Source organism: Diabrotica undecimpunctata, chromosome 1, assembly GCF_040954645.1.
Source record: "Diabrotica undecimpunctata isolate CICGRU chromosome 1, icDiaUnde3, whole genome shotgun sequence".
NCBI lineage: Eukaryota > Metazoa > Arthropoda > Insecta > Coleoptera > Chrysomelidae > Diabrotica > Diabrotica undecimpunctata.
Genome location: NC_092803.1, coordinates 205,533,078 through 205,550,153, shown reverse-complemented (window position 1 = coordinate 205,550,153; position 17,076 = coordinate 205,533,078). Strand labels below are relative to the sequence as shown.

The window sequence follows — 17,076 nt, the reverse complement described above, 5'->3', positions numbered from 1 at the left end:
GTTTTGTGAAGTTGCAACAAGAAATCCTTGATCTAATACGTGTTTGTTTGTCAAAGTATTTATAACCTCACTTACTATCTTTTTAGAGCGAAAACAAAGGTTTATAATCCTTCAATTTTTAGTTTAATATCGATTAACTGTTTTGTTTAATGATTTTAGTAAGCAAAAGAAACGGCGAATTATATTTGGTTAATATTACAAAAGCGATAATAAAATTTTTGTGAACTTGACTTCAAATTATTTTTTTTTTAAACAAAGATGATTTAGAATGATATAGGCTGTTTAAAAAGGTAAGATTATTTCTAAAGAAATTTCAAAACTTGCGTTTAACTTTATTAAAGTTCACTTTCGTCTTTCAGATAATCCCTTCTCTAAAATTTTATGGAAATCTTCAATAACAAAGATTGCATCTTTCAGTGACGTCTTCTAATGGATTAGGGCCGCAAAACTATCAGAATTATCTCTCCAATGGTTGAGAAATATTTATAAGTACCCAAAATGAATTTTAAATGATCTTCAGTCAAAAATAAACACCAAACGGTCTCTTTATTCAGCGAGAATTCAAATGAATGGAAAAACTCACCTTTCTGGTAGCTGTTGACCTCTTTATGATGACTGCTAACAATTCCCTTATCGGAAAATATACTGTTAATCTGCAGGCTTTGCTAAAATTTAATCAGAAACGATGGTTTCTTATCGGCAAGGTAATTTGAATATACTTTGTTATAATTCAGGACTTTTTTAAGGTTTTAAAATACTTTTGAAAAATTGTGCTTGCTGAAAAATCAAAAATTTTTTTTGGACTCTCTCGTAACTATTGATTTTCTATCTTTTATTTTTCATTGCTTACCAGATCTCCAAGCATTTTGACAATGTTTTTAAAGATCTGTGACAGGATTTTTGTATATTTTTGACATTTATGATTAAAATAAAAAATATTTTAAATTTTAATAAATTGTTAAATCTTGAGAACTATATTGACTTTTGAAATGAATTGAAACAAATACTAGAGAATTTAAGCTTTCTTTTGACATATAATTTCTACAACAAATGATAATTTAAATATTAAAATTTTTACTAACAAATTTGACATACACCAATTTTAACATGAATTAGTTGCTTTTATTTAATTTTAAAGCTATCTGAAAGCACTTTTGATATTGAATCACTGAGAATTGTCTTCAGATTACCTGTCCATTAAAGATTATATCATTCTGAACTCTTATTTATGAGCTATATCCTATTTCACCTCCTAATACGTTTTATTTTCCGAGCTCTATCCATGTTAACTGTATGTTTACTAACAAATTAAAACTTCTTACTTTGTGAATAACTGACTTAAATATTTTATCTGTTTTAGGACTGTTGAAGATTCTATTGACTTGTATATATTAGAATTTGGATTATAATAAAAAATGAAATTAATTAATAAATACAAATTTATGGTTTTTATTTCCACTCGATCCGAAGTGGTTTGATATTTGCTTTTTGTATCTTTATGTTGTAGCTATATTGGCTTATTCTGTAAGTATCTCTTACATAAATAATATAATATATATAACGAACAATAACTTAAGTTTATATCATAATCAATTTCATGATCAACAATTGTTTTTGGTTTAATTTTTTATATATATTTTTTTTTTAATTGAAAAGTGTTTATCAGCCAACTATAACTCAGTGGCTATAATAACTCACGTATTAAAAGAATCTTATTTCTATTATGCTAAATTTGTTTATAATAAACCAACTGGTTTTAATTATAATAATAATAAAAATTTTTTGAAAACATTAATTAAATCTGGTGATACAATATAGTCGTTATTGGTTTGTTACATGTCTGTGAATTCTGCTTATTTTTGCTTTTAGTTTCTTTCTTATTGTTGAATCTAGTTTCAACTATTAAATTAACAACAATAATACAATTGTTTGAGTTAAATATATATATGTGGTATATTCAATATTGTCATTTTGTTTTATGTTCATACTATTCATATAAAAAAAACTGTTTAGGAGCTTTAATTTCATAACTATATATATATATATATATATATATATATATATATATATATATATATATATATATATACAAGTATCATTACAAAAGTAGAACAAAATATTAAGTATTGAGTAAGTTATTCAATTTGATCTTGATATCGTCAATTGGTTCAATTGCGAACGGCACGTTCGTGTCGGAAAAATCTCTTTTGCCAGGTTAGTATTACTGCTGACGCAAAACGCTTTCCAAACAAAAAGCCGTAGTTGTGTCGGCCATAATGAAATAATTTACACCGCTCCAAAGATTATCTTTCCTTTGCCACGAATTTAAAAATCGATATAAAAGTGTTATCAACGTTATCTCAACTCTTCGGACAGTTATATATGTACTTCAACTTGCACTTGCACACAAAACTCCCCGTTCTGTTTATTTGTTCTTGTTTCGTGCCTCAAAGTGATTGCAATCGTCGGTAAACAAATGAAATATATCATGTACGTTCAGAGTTTATGACCCAATCATAAAAAGGAAATAATAGGGACATGCCTTGGACACTGTTTCTCGATTCTCGTGACATGCGAGCTCCGTTTACTTTTCTGGCAGTTATTGTATTAAATCAATTGTTTCCTGTACTGTGCTACACCGGAAAAAAGATCTTTTTATCTAGCATACGACAAAAAGTCACTGTAAAAACAACAATGGATTGTTGTGATGGTCGTGGCTCACGCAGAAGATATAACGCATCAGAGTTTTTGGATGCAATTCAGGATAACTGTCGAGTTATTCAGTAGAATATTATAGAAATGTAATAATACTCTATCTAAATTTTATTCATATTCTTAAAAAAATTTAAAATAAAAATAGTTGTAATTTGTATACTTATGTCAAATTATCAAGCCATCGAAACTGTTACATAAAAATATGGATTAACGATATATACAAGTAATCGTGAACAACTATAGAAATTAGAGAACGTTTCGAAATGATACACCATACACTCTTTAAAATAAAAAACCTTTTTTTGCTTGTACGAACTGTTTGCAATTATAATTTCAGATTCAATTCTCGTCTATGGAATACCCACAGGAGCACCCACATATACCATAAAAGTGAGGATGTATTTGAAATGTGAAGAATGTGAAAATTTTAAGAAAACATAAAAAAAATTAAAGAAGAACGAAGAACGGTAGACAAAATACGCAGAGGAAAGAAGAGCACATACAAAAATGACCAAATACTAAAAATCGAGAAAGATTTCAATTAGGGTGACACTAGAGGAGTATATAAATTCCTGAAACAACTTCGAGAGGGATATAAACCACGCACTAATCTTTTTAGAAATCTTCTTCTTCCTATGCCGTCCCCATTAACGGAGGTTGGCGACCACATTTTTAAAGGCTTCTCTATCTTTTGCAACATGGAATAATTCGTCTACAGTCATGTTTGTCCAGTCTCGAATATTTCGCAGCCATGACTTCCTCTTTCTACCTATTCCCTTTTTGCCATCGACTCTACCCTGCATGATGACCTGCAGAAGACTATATTTATTATTTCTTAGTATGTGTCCAAGGTATGCAGTCTTGCGTACTTTTATCGTTCTCAACAATTTTTTGTCTCGACCCATTCTTCTCAGCACTTCCTCATTGGTGACCCTGGCAGTCCATGGGATTCTCAACATTCTCCGGTATATCCAAAGTTCAAAGGCTTCAATCTTTTTAACTATTTGCGCTTTTAGTGTCCATGTTTCTACCCCGTACAATAGTTGCGACCAGACGTAACATTCAACAAACCTCAGTCTCAGCGCAATATTCAGATTTTTGTCACAGAACAATTGTTTGAATTTTAAGAACGCTGCCCTTGCCATTTCTATTCGTACCCGGATCTCTTGGTCTGGATCTAATTCTGTGTTGATGTAAGCTCCCAGATATTTATATTTTGTCACTCTCTCTATTTGCTGTCCACCAAGAGTTAGTTGTTCAATATTTATTGGACTCCTTGATACTATCATAAATTTGGTCTTATCTGTGTTGATGTCAAGTCCCATTTGAATGCATTCACTATTTATTGCATCTAGTAAATAGATCATCTTTTAGAAATAGTGAAATACAAATTATCAGTGTTGGTGCAGGAATACAAGCAGTTGGAGATAACACAAGATCAGAAACAGAGTAATGAATTGCTTTTTTTCTACAAGAGAAAAACAAAACTCATTATTACACAAAAAGCAAATAAAAACCTAAAACCGCAAAATGAATTCGGAAATGAAATTCAGAGAATTAATATCAACGCTAAATCTGAGTATCTACTGCTCCGATAAAAACGGAGTGTTTATTGTAAAAATGAATTCGAGATATTGTTATGAAATTGATATTGAATTTAAGGGAAAATTAAGGATGTTATATTAATTTTAACAGATCCATACTTAGCTTCAAAAATTACAGATGCATATCCTTCCTCTGCGTGAGCTATAAGGTGTGTAGGTGGATCATAAACAGGAGGTTCTACTATTAACTAGATATTCAACATAAAACAAATATTAGCTAAAGCGTGGGAGCACCATGTAGATATTTACCAAATCTTTGTAGATTTTCGACAAGCCTATGACAACATAAACAGAGATAAAATGTACTTAATTATGCTAAAACTTGATATACCAAGGAAATTGGTAAAATTAGTTCAAGTCACCATGACTCACACAGAAGTGCAAGTACCAGTCAAGAAACAATTCCAGATAACTAAGAGTTTAAAACATCCCAAGGAAAGTAAAATTCAAAATATATCATACCAAAGCGTAGAGGCGTAGAAATCATTACAGAAAAAACAATAGATCTTATTAACAGTTTTAAAAGAAAGATATTAAGAAGAATATCGGGACTCTTCTACGATATTGGTATGTGGAATATAGCAAATTTTTCAAAAATTACGCTGGGCACGTTACCCTATAAGAATGAATAATAACAGAACACCTAGTAAAACGCTTAGTAGAACTATGGTGGGACCAGTGGGGCCAGTAGGAAGACCAAAGAAGAGGTAGATAGACGAACTGGGAACCGATGCTAAAGAGATATTGAGGGTAAATAACTGGAACAGAGCACTCAAGGAAAGGGATGCTTTTAGGTGGATGCTAGTAGAGGCCAGGACAAAACTTGGTCCCTGGCCTCCCCCGTTGGAGACAGAGAAGAAACGCTTCTCAAAGAAGAAACAGAGAAGAAAAGCCGGATAGGATGATGAAGAAAATTATGACTGCCCAATTCTTGAGAGTGATTTTCACAAATTTAAGTCTTGAAAACCAGTAATAAAAGAACCAAAATTTCGACATTGAAGATAACACAGACGTAGAATAAAATAGGAATGATGCTATACATTAAACCTTCGATGCATGTTTCGTCTGTATTGGAAACTTAATTTATTAATTGAAAAAATCGTTTATATAATAAATGTATATCTACTACTAATACTTGATCAATTATTTTTACGAAATGTATCATTTTCTAATGGTTCGGCACATTTATACGGTAAGCCGCCTCAGTAAATCGTTCAAGATCGCATCTAATCCACCACTTCGAGATAGCACAAACAACGCACTTTTCTTTAAAAAAATGTAATGAATACAAAATGTTATTGAACCGCCTTCGAGATGATGTATTTAATATTCCAAGAATGTTTGATCTCGAGGTAATATCAACAATCAAACAGTAATTTCTGTTAGATTATATGTGATTTACAATCCGTAAAGCAATCCATCAAGCTGCCATCGATATCTGAAATCCCTGCATTATCGGTCCTTTTAAGCCACCGCTATCTCTTTACCGTCTGCACGTCTAATCCTTAGCCATACACTTGGTACATTAGCGAGCACCGTTTGGTTCATACGGAGTGATTATATTACAAATTTAATTGGATGTGTTATACTGACCTTAATTATGTATATATATACACATATGTCCAAAAGTTTGGAATATTGGAATATTTCATCTTTTTATTGATTTTTATATATAAAATCTTCTGAATAGTTAAACATTATTTTGTTTTAATTCTCAACAATACTAAATAAATCTCAAAACCAGATAAACGATATGCAAAAAAAATATTTATTCTCTTGGAGTGAAAATCTTACAATGTATAACTTACATTTAAAAATAAATTAGTATAGAAAAAAATAATTTTTAATAAAACTAATAATTAGTATTTCCTCCATTGGCCTGTATGCATGCTTGTAGGCGATTTGGCATGCGTACGATTATCTAGTCGAGCTGGGCTTGCGGAATTCTCTCCCATTCTTCACGAGCAGCATCTTTTAGTTCTCGAAGTGTAATAGGGGGATTGTTTCGCTTCTTGATGCGTGTTTGGAGAATATCCCAAGCATGTTCAATAACGTTCATGTCGGGGGAATTCGAAGGCCACTGTAATGTAGATATTCCTTCTTCTTTCAGAAGAAGGAATATCTACATTACAGTCATGCATATTGTCATGCATAAACACAAATTCATCACCTACTGCTCCTCGGAATAGATGTACGACATGATTTAAAATTTCCTCGTTGTACACAGCACCAATGACTCTTCTCTCCAGAACCAGCAGTGGCGTCCGTGTACCACTCATAATACCACCCCAAACCATAATACTGCTACCTGTAAATGGGACAAGCGGTTGGGCTGTTTCTAGTCGGGCTTGTCGTCCTGGGGCCCTCCAAACCAGTGTTCTTCGCGAATCAGATACCAAGCCAATTTTTGACTCATCAGAGAATATCACGTTATTCCAGTTAGAACCATTATGCTGAAACATATGGCTGATTTTTATTTAATGATGAAATAACCTATTATTGATTTCAAATTACACTTTAGTTGTACCCAGGCATATCAATGTACATCTTTATGATTGAAGAAGCCATTGATGATTTTTAAGTTGTTGGTTTTACATAACTGTGGAAATTTTTTGGCATTATCATTCGTTTGATCTTCTTCCAAAGTACCTACTATATTACCGAGCCAATTTTCCCGTTAGTCTTCAAATTTAATGTTGTTAAAATGGTCTCTTCGTTTAAATTTTGGTTTTGCTTTAGCTGTTTTATCTCTCTATTAAAAATAAATTGATCAATTAACAAAAACCGATAATTAGAGCAATGTGAATAAAACTTAAGCACCGTTTTGTATATTCTGTATAGTATTTATCAGAGCTTCATATATTGGATAACTTACCTTAAGTTTTCCTATTACGCTCAATTTCAGTTTTTGACGTGACAACGTCTTAAATTAGGTTGTGGCTCGGAGTCATTCATGAAAAAGTGTAACGCCCGCTCACGTCTGTTACAGTGAGTCACCGAACGAGAGAGAGGCCCGCCGGACCGGCGAATGCCTTGCGTCTCTCTCCCACTCAAACATGATCGGTCCGCTGCGCGCGCAGCACTAGAGAATTAGGCGCGTTGAATCGGTGCGTGCTTCCGTGCTTGTGTCTCTGTCTTTCTCGAGCGTTCTTGGCGTTCAAGACACATTACAGCAGAAACACTTCCTTTCATTTCATATTTCTCCTATCATCGTCCTATCCTCAACAAAATCACTCAAATAGAAATTAGTTAAGTTTAAGTTTACATGTACAATGTTTTAGTAAACAAAATATATTTCTAAAGTTAAAATTTGTGCAATTCTTATTTTCATTCAATTCCTTGTTCCTATTGTGCAATTTAATAATATTCATATCAATAAATATTCTACCGAGAAAAAGACGTTGACACGTAAAATCTTCGCCCGTAAAACCGACTTTACAGGCAACCGATTTTTTTACCTATTTTAACTTTAAAAAACTCTTCTTGTTTGTGACTTAAGTTAAGATACTTAAGAATTACGTAAATTATATACCAAACGGCATTTTATCTGCGTCACCTATTTGTCAAAAAATATTTTTAACCAGGTGTTGAGTGGTATTACAATATTATTAAACATTCAGTATGATACGATACCTTTTCTCGCTAAACCTTTCATTGGGTTTGATAATATTAGCCGGTGAGAAAACTCAGTGTTTGATTTTTTTGATTTATCTTCTTTGAAAAAATGTTACAAATTTGTTAGTATTGTGTGATGATTCACAAAGAGATAAGATAAGTATAAACACATAGCCGATACTAAAAACCTACACCATATCTAAAACATAAAAATGCACTAATCGTTTAATTAGATCTCCTTTTTATTTTTTAAATATGGCCAACAATGGACGCGCTTTAGTAGAAAACTTTTAATTGTTATCACTGTGTCATTTCTGTATAATTATTTTCAATAAGTAGGTAGTCTTATTAATTATTAAGATCACAGAATTCAGTATATATGAGGAACAATTTCCAACACATTAAAGGACAAGAAAAGAAATGGTACAAAGATAAATATATCTTAACTTTACTTTTTAAGACAATGGCCATATTTACCCTGTACGTGAAAGCTAGGAAATGACGCTATAGATAACTCTAGACTTCAAGCTAGCGAATTAAGATTTCTTAGAAAAGTGAACACGTCACAAACAAAGAAGTTCTGGGAAGGATGAACAAAGAAATGGAAATTTTAAATTCAATAAAAACAAGAAAATTAGAATATCTCATATGTAATCACTTATATGCATCCGGATATATAATATAAATTTAGTACAATCAAGTTTTTAATTGATAAACATAACATAAATCATTTAAAAATCTGTGGCAAAAGGACTAGTTTCCATGCCAAACACACTATCATCATCATCATCAGAATATGTTACACGTGGAGAGAAATACACCTGGCTTCAACTGATTATGCAGGGAAAGATCCAAGGAAAGAGAAGCATAGGGAGGCGTAGAATGTCATGGCTGCGCAACCTGAGAGAGTGGTACGGATGTACATCAAATGAACTTTTCAGAGCAGCCGTCTCAAAAGTTCGAATAGCTATGATGATTGCCGACCTCCGCCGCGGAGATGGCACTTGAAGAAGAAGAAGAAAAGTGAAAGGTATTACAAGACTCTTGACATCAAATATAATTGGTCAAACAAATTTGACTCGTGAGAACGCGCTTTTACAGAGCCTCAGGAACTTGATCAGCTCACTCTAGGAAATTTTCAACTTTTATTTCTCAGTAAAAAAGCACTAAGTCTAACTAACTACAGTACATTCAACCAATTTACACCTCTAAACGAATAATGGAATTCGCAGAAAACCTTTCGTTGTAGTAAAAGGCACGGTAAACTGCACTGGAGTTCTCCATAATCTTTTTAATTACTTACTTTATTTAGAATATTTTTGCCTGTATTATCAGTTAGAGTTAATTTGTATAAAATGAGGAGCATTATAAATGTTAAGGTGCATTATCTAAAACTATAACTGATGGTTCACTCAGACTAGGTAACAGTTTTTCCTCAAGCCATTTAACAAACATATCTGCGTTGATGTTTCCATGGTAATCAGCAAATTTTGATTTTGAAGAAAAAATCAAATCTGCGTTTTCTATAAAAATTTATCTCCTGCATGAAGAATGATGTGTCTTTTGCCTTTGCTATATGTGTGTTTTATTGATTTTATGCTGTCGTCTTGCCAAATGCTTTTAATTTCCCCCTTTGCAAATATCCATGTCTCATCTAAGTATACGAATGTTGCATTTTCAGATTTAAGTCGAGTATATTCCCTCAAAAATTTGATTCTTTTGTGAACCACACTACTCCTTTCGCATAAAAGTAACCTATTATTTTCTATTTTGAATTTAAATCATAAATTTCTCAACCCTTTCCAAAGGCTAGTCCTATCAAATTTCAAATTTTTCTCCATCAGGTAAGTCAATGCTCCTAGTATATTTACTACTTATTTTCTTGTCTTCGTGATACTTAGTCACAGTAAGGTCTTCTTGAGAATCTCTGAGAGATATACTTTGTATATCTACTTTGAATATATATAAATTATCCTCAGCACGGTAGCATTTGTTTCAGAAAAAAATTATTAAACAAGTAGGTGAAAGAAATTTACGTTAAATAACATTATGCAAGAATACTATTTATTAAAAAAATGTAACAAAATATCCAAAACTATGAACAACGGGTTAATGGCACATATATTTATTTTATACTTAAAATTGAGCAAAGTGCTAAACATTATGGAGAACACCGGTGCAGTTTACCGTGCCTTTTACTACAACGAAAGGTTTTCTGCGAATTTCATTAATCTTTTAGATGTGTAGGTTGGTTGAATGTACTGTAACAGGTCAGGCATTTAAATCAAGAATCTTTTAAATCAAACAAAATTGGTTGGAAAGGATCAGTAGTAACATCCATTCAGTCAACGCAAAATTAAAAAGGAAGATAAGTTATGGTATTCATCTGAATTTTTTATTCCTGCAGCAGGAATCGGACACGTCGTGTTTTTAATTTAAAGAAGTCATTTATTTGAATGTGAAAGCTTGATTCAATAAGTAAATCGTAGTTGTTGTGCAGTTTACCAGCTGTCTCGTAAGTAGTTAGGTCACTGTTCAAACAATTAATTAAATGGAGGGCTAATAGAAGGGTCACCGCTGCCTGCTTTGCTCGCTTCTAATCGGCTACCGGTTCGGAAATGACGTAAGTGCCGACTTGTGGGGTCCTCGATAGGCTACACGAGCCGCCACTTTAATATTTCCTTTTATTTTCGACGGCAACCGAGAATTGGATGAGTTTATTATGGATTAGTCATTTTGATTTCGGATGAGAGTTGTACAGATAAGAGGACTTTGTTTGATTTTAAACGTTTTGGATTTGGTCCGTCTTCTAAGATAGTAATAATTATTATAGAGCGCCAATTATTACAGAGCTTTTACAGAGCAACAATTATTAATAGAGCAAACTAAGCAAAAATAATACACACCAAAATGGTCAGAAGAACTAAAACATTGTTTTGCAGAACTTGTACGGGAAAATAAAGGGCAAATAAAAAGAACATTAAAAAGCACTGATTCACGTTGCTTATCGCAACTTTAAGGGAGAATTTGCCAATAATAGTAATTATATCGTATGGCATTTTTGTCGGGGAGATCCTTTCGGATTTTTCCGGAGCTAGTTGCATCTTTAACCCTGTTTTAGTTACTAAAAATAATACTTGTACTTATACTTATACACTCAGATGCAAAAAAACGCAACAAAGCGTTTTAGAAATTTATAAATTTTAATTTAGTATAGTGAGTTTTTAATAAAATTTTGTATTTGACTTATTATACGGGTTAATCGAAAGGTGGTTTTTTATCCTAAATTTGAAACATCCTGTGGAATAATTCCGTTAGCGAATTTTCGTAAAACCTGGTTTTTCGGTTGCAACCATCTCTTCTAAGTAATATGATTTTTGTTTCATGTGAAAATATAGATTGATTCATTTTTAGCAGCGAAATGAGTTTGCCATCCACAATTTACGACTTTTCCTATTATTATCATTATCTTTTGTATTAATTTGTAATACGACAATGGGGGCTTTGGTGACTGATATCGAAGAAATGTCATATCGACATCCCAGAAGCACTGTATTTAAATAATGATTAAAAGCAACGACATGATCTTGGTTTTTATGAATAATGATAACACTAACAAAACTTAAAAAAAACAACTTAAATGTAACTTAACCTAAGTACGCAAATAACGAAGAAAAACTACTAAAAAATAACTTATTACTTTGTATTGCCCCCCTAGCCTCTATAACTGCCTATTGCGTCGGCTCATGCTGTCTATGAGATTGCGAATATCATCTTGCTGGATGTTTTGCCATTCCTCTTCTAGAGCCAAGCGAAGTTCGTTAATTTAGGCTGGTGCGACTACGCGACGTCTAATATTTCTACCATGCATGTCCCAAACATGCTCTATTGGGTTCAGATCTGGCGAACACGCTGGCCAGTTCATTTTATTAATACCAACTTCCTCTAAATATTGCGTGACACACATTGCAGAGTGGGGTCGCGCATTATCTTGCATTAATAGAAAATCATCGCCGATATATTGAGAAACGGGTACAATATACCGGTGTGCAGTCAACTAACCCTCAATAAATTCCAATTCAGTGTGCGCCTTTCGGAATATTCCTGTCCTAACCATCACCTAACCTCCTTCATGGCGAACGCGGGGACTAAAAGCGTACTCCGCAAATCTCTCTCCAGTTCGACGCCATACTCGTTCTCTCCCATCTGATGAGTGAAGACAGTATCTTGACTCATCCGTAAAAAGAACATTACTCCATTGTCCTAAATTCCAATATAAATGTTCCCTGGAAAATTGTGGTCTGGCCACTCTGTGCCGTAGAAGTAATTTGGGTCCAGTTGCTGGTCTGCTGGTTTGCAAACCAAATTCATGTAATCTTCGACGAACTGTAAATACATTTATTATTGCCTCGAACCTCTTGAAGTTGATTTCTTGTTTGCAACGCTGTTAAATGCCGATCCCGCAAAGCGTTTACTCGTATAAAACGATCATCTAAAGCGGTAGTTTTGCGCTTCCTGCCACTTACCGCTTTACGCTAGTTTGTTCCAGTTCATATAAAATGTTCCATTACCCTTTGGATGGTAGAGCGATGAGTGTATAGTACTCTAGCCACATATTCATAATTTCGCCCATCTTCAACCAGAGCAACGGCTTTCGCACAATCTTTGATACTAAGAACCATGATCAATCATAGGTAAACAAAATGTAAGTGTCAATATGACATAATGATAGCAGTCACCAAAGCCACCTCGTCGTATTACAAAATAACTTCAAAATAATCATAATTAAAAAAGTCCTAAATTGTGGGTGGCATATTCATTTGGCTCTAAAAAATGAACCAAGACATATTTTGACATGAAACAAAAAATACAATGCTAAGAAAACATGGTTGCAACCGAAAAATAATATTTTACGAAAATTCGCAAACGGAATTATTCTACAGGATGTTTCAAAGTTAGGATAATAAAACCACGTTTAAATTAACCCCGTACAATAAGTCAAATATAAAATTTTATCAAAAAACTAACTATACGAAATTAAAATTTATAAATTTATACACAGTGTGCTAAAAAAATCAATGCAGTGTATCAAAATAGGGCTAAAATAAAAAATTGAAATACTTTAAATTTGACGTTTGAATATACTTTTGAAATACTTTGAATTTTGACAAAAATTTTCTCTGCTGCGTTTTTTTTGTATCTGAGTATTGTCCTACAAAACATGGTGGTGGTCCCCAACGTAATATTTCTTCGTTGTCGAGTATAAAGCTGTCTCAGCCAGTCTCAGCCCCTTTATATTCGGTCAATTTGATTTTTAAACTCTTTGTAAATTCTTCTTACCTACATTTCGCATCGAGTGGGTATTTTTGTTATAGTAAATAAATTCCTTCTGTAAATTGCACACTGGGCTTTCCTGGTTTACAACTGATTTACAACCCATGACCTTTAGCGTGGTGTCAACCAATAAAAAATAAAGTATAGTTTTTGTTAATATCATAAAAGAACTTACCTGAAGATTTTTCTTTGATAGTTCCTTCAGAGAACGGCGAAAGATACCTGGAACCAGCTGAGATAATTGGTGATCCCCAAATGTTCCGGCAATACGAAGCAAAGCCACTTGGGGATGGAAATTGTAAAGGGGATCCATTTCTATCGACACCTGTAACAAATAAGAATAATTATTATTTGAAAGGGCCTGCGTAGCGCAAGCGGTAGGATGCTTGCCTCGCAAGCCGGTGGTCCGGAGTTCGAATCCCACCGCCGGCAAGAACATCTAGACATTTTAAAAATGTCTATAGGCCCCAGGTCGACTCAGCCTGAATAAAAATGAGTACCTTGGGTAAAACCAGGGGTAATAATAGACGGTTGAAGCGTAGCACTGGTCATGTTACCTTCCTTGTATACCGTAGGCCCTAGATATAGCAGACTACCCTGCTATACTCCCAAAGCCGCGACAGCGGTATAAAAACGGGAGACTATTATTACTATTATTATTATTATTTGAAATTGAAAATATTATTGAACTGTTGAAGATACGATTTCATTTTTATCTAGAAGAGTTGTGACGTCAACTAGACGTAGTTTACACATTTCTTGATAGTATTTTAAGAATATTGTAACCCTGTAGATAATGATGTTGCCTTTGCCGCAAGAAGCGGCATCCTCCCGAAGGATATTGATGACATAATGATTTCATTATATTTAAAAGCTATTAACAGTAATCACATGATTAAATGGTATACAACATATTTATATAAGATAGATACCCTATCAGTTATCTACAGTCAAAATTATTTTTAAGTACCTTTTGCAAGCTATTCGGGATGCCGTATACACGTCTTTCATTGGTATATTTGGGACAGTTAATTAGGAGACAGAGATACAATACTGAGAAAGAATTCAGAGCATTCTATAAAAACGTTAACATCAACAGAAAAGAATTCAAGGCAACTACAAGACAATGCAGAAGTCAGAATGGTGACCTATTAACAACAAGGAAAGATGTATTGAATAGAGGGGTGGAGTACTTTAACCAGACAATTAATATAGAGGAAGAAGAAGAAAACCTGGAAGACGAAAGAGATAAGGTAAGTGCAACAGACGAGAGGGAAGAGGAACCACCAACGATTCTTTAAGTTAAAGATGCAGTTAAAAAACTAGCCAGTAACAAATCACCCGGAATAGACAATCTCCAAGCTGAACTATATAAGGAAGGTGGCCATGATACCATAATGGTATTACAGCAGCTTATTAAAGAAATATGGCCACAGAAATCCCTCCCAATGTTTGGAATATTGGAGTACTTTGCACTTTTTTAAAATATTTTCCACAGTACTATGTCACCGTATGGCACCATATGCAGAACGGATAGTAAGAAAATACCATGCCGATTTCAGAGGTGGTAAATCTACAATTCGTCAGATTACAACGGAAAGTCGTTTGGAGAATTCATTAAATAGCACAAAAAGAATATTTTATTCTCTAATCTTTCAGATCAGAGTTTAAATAAAAGCTCATCTGTTTTTATGAACAAAGTTTTAGAGGCTGCATCTGCAACTATTCCCTTAAAAAGAACATGAGATCAAGTAACACAACAATCAATATGATATGCTTTCAAATGTTTCGTCGCAAGAAAAAAATCTTCAAGCAGTATAAATTAATCTCAAACTACACAAACTATCGTCAGTACCAAATAGCTAGTAAAACTAAAGTACTATTTTAGTCAAATATATTATTTATAAAAACACATATCCCACCAAGGCGCACCATGCACCAAAGAATCGTGACCAATTGGATAGCAGAGGCGCAGAACAGAAGCAGATGGAAAAGTCTAGAGGAGGCCTATGTTCAACAATGGACAACTCAGGGCTGATTGATAATGATGATGATGATCCCACCAAGATTCAGAGAGTAGAGGATGCTGTTTCTGGGCTGAAATTTTGGCCATAAAGTTTAAAGATAGTTATTGTCTTCTTATATGTACAGGTAGTTCTCTAGTCAGAAGGTTGGAGGTTGCAGGCTACTAAAAAACTAGTTCTAAATGCAGTGCTCTCTTTATTTTATCATCGTAACATAGGTACAACTATATGTAGTGTTACGATCCCGCAACGGCTAATACAATAGATTCTCCATGTTGCACTTTTAAAAAAATGTAGATGGTACTCTTTATTTGATAGATTAACAAATCTATTTCAGAATAAATCATAAATCTATTCAGTGGCAGAATATTGTGCACCAGTATGGCTAAATAGTGCACATACAAGCAAAATCGATGTCCAACTTAACCAAACCATGAGAATAATCACTGGAACAATAAAACCAACGCCAGTGAGATGGCTGCCTACTCTGAGCAATATTGCTCCACCAGATCTACGCCGTACAGCAGCATTAGTGAGAGAGTACCAGAAAATTGCAGCCAACGTACAATTACCAATACATCAAGATATCCCAGACATCTCAAAAGAGCACCAGCGACTGAGATCTAGAAATCCTCCAACACGATCTGCCCGAAAAATTGGTAATTCCTATGATATACATAGGCAATGGACAACAAGATGGATGCCAACAGTAGAATCGGACTATATTAAGATATCCACCCGAACTCAGGGTTTCATCGGATCAAATCTGCCCCGGTCCACTTGGGCAAGGCTTAATAGTATACGTATCGGATATGGTAAATGTGCTGATTCGCTGTTCAGGTGGGGTCGTGCAGAAAGTCCACAGTGCGATTGCGGACAATCTAGACAGACCATAAGCCATTGTGTTTCAGACTGCTTGAATCGTGCCTACCGTGGAAACCTCCAGGACTTTGCGGAATGTTCCCCAGAAGCAATTGAATGGCTATGTAAATTGGACATTAATATTTAGTGTCATTCATTCTATCTTTAGTGTTTAAATAATATATTTAATATATATGTATATATTATTGTATTTGTATATTTATCGTACTGTGAAAGTCCATACGCTAAATAAATAAACAAATCTATTTTAACCCAGGTCGGGTTGAACATTGTAAACAAAGCCGATGTCTACACTCTACCTTTCTTTACATATAACTAACAATTAATTCTGTCTCTCTTTCTCTCTCTCTCTTGTTGTTTCCCCATTTCTGAGGATCGTGATATCTTCTAATATTCCTAACAATTTTTTACCATTGGTCTCTTTAGCTGCTCTGAGAGCTTCGCAGAATGAATTTTCCGCTGAATTCTTAATTTTGTCGGACTATCTAGTTGGTGATCGTCCTCTTGATCTTCTCCCTGGAACGTTTCCAGAAACAATTAATCTCCAAACTATGGTCAATTTGCGAACCACGTGACCGAAAAATTGCAGAATACGTTGCAGACATATGTAGCCTTTTTTTAATCTTGGGTTTGTTTAGAATGAAAACGTTTGTCCTATGAGCTGTTCAAGGTATGCGCAGCATTCTTCTCGAGCACCACATCTCAAAGGTATCAATTTTTTGACGCTCGCATCCGCGAAGATTCTAAGTCTCTGTCCCGTATAGAAATATTGAGAATACAAGGGCATTCACCAGTCTCATCTTGATATTTTGAGAGATAGATCTGTCTTTCCAAACTTTATTTAGGCCACTCATCACATTTTTTGCCATACCAAAGCGTCTCCGAACTTCAGCTTCACAGTT

The 17,076-nt window shown here is 33.9% G+C and overlaps 1 protein-coding gene across 1 annotated transcript in view; it reads right to left on the bottom strand.

Annotated features, from left to right (window-relative positions):
• Positions 1 to 17,076, bottom strand: part of LOC140432898 (uncharacterized) — a 136,338-nt gene that overhangs the window by 77,637 nt on the left and 41,625 nt on the right. The window contains exon 2 of the mRNA XM_072521057.1: positions 13,444 to 13,593. Within this exon, the coding sequence (XP_072377158.1) occupies positions 13,444 to 13,593 (150 nt within the window). The remainder of the gene's footprint in view (positions 1 to 13,443; positions 13,594 to 17,076) is intronic.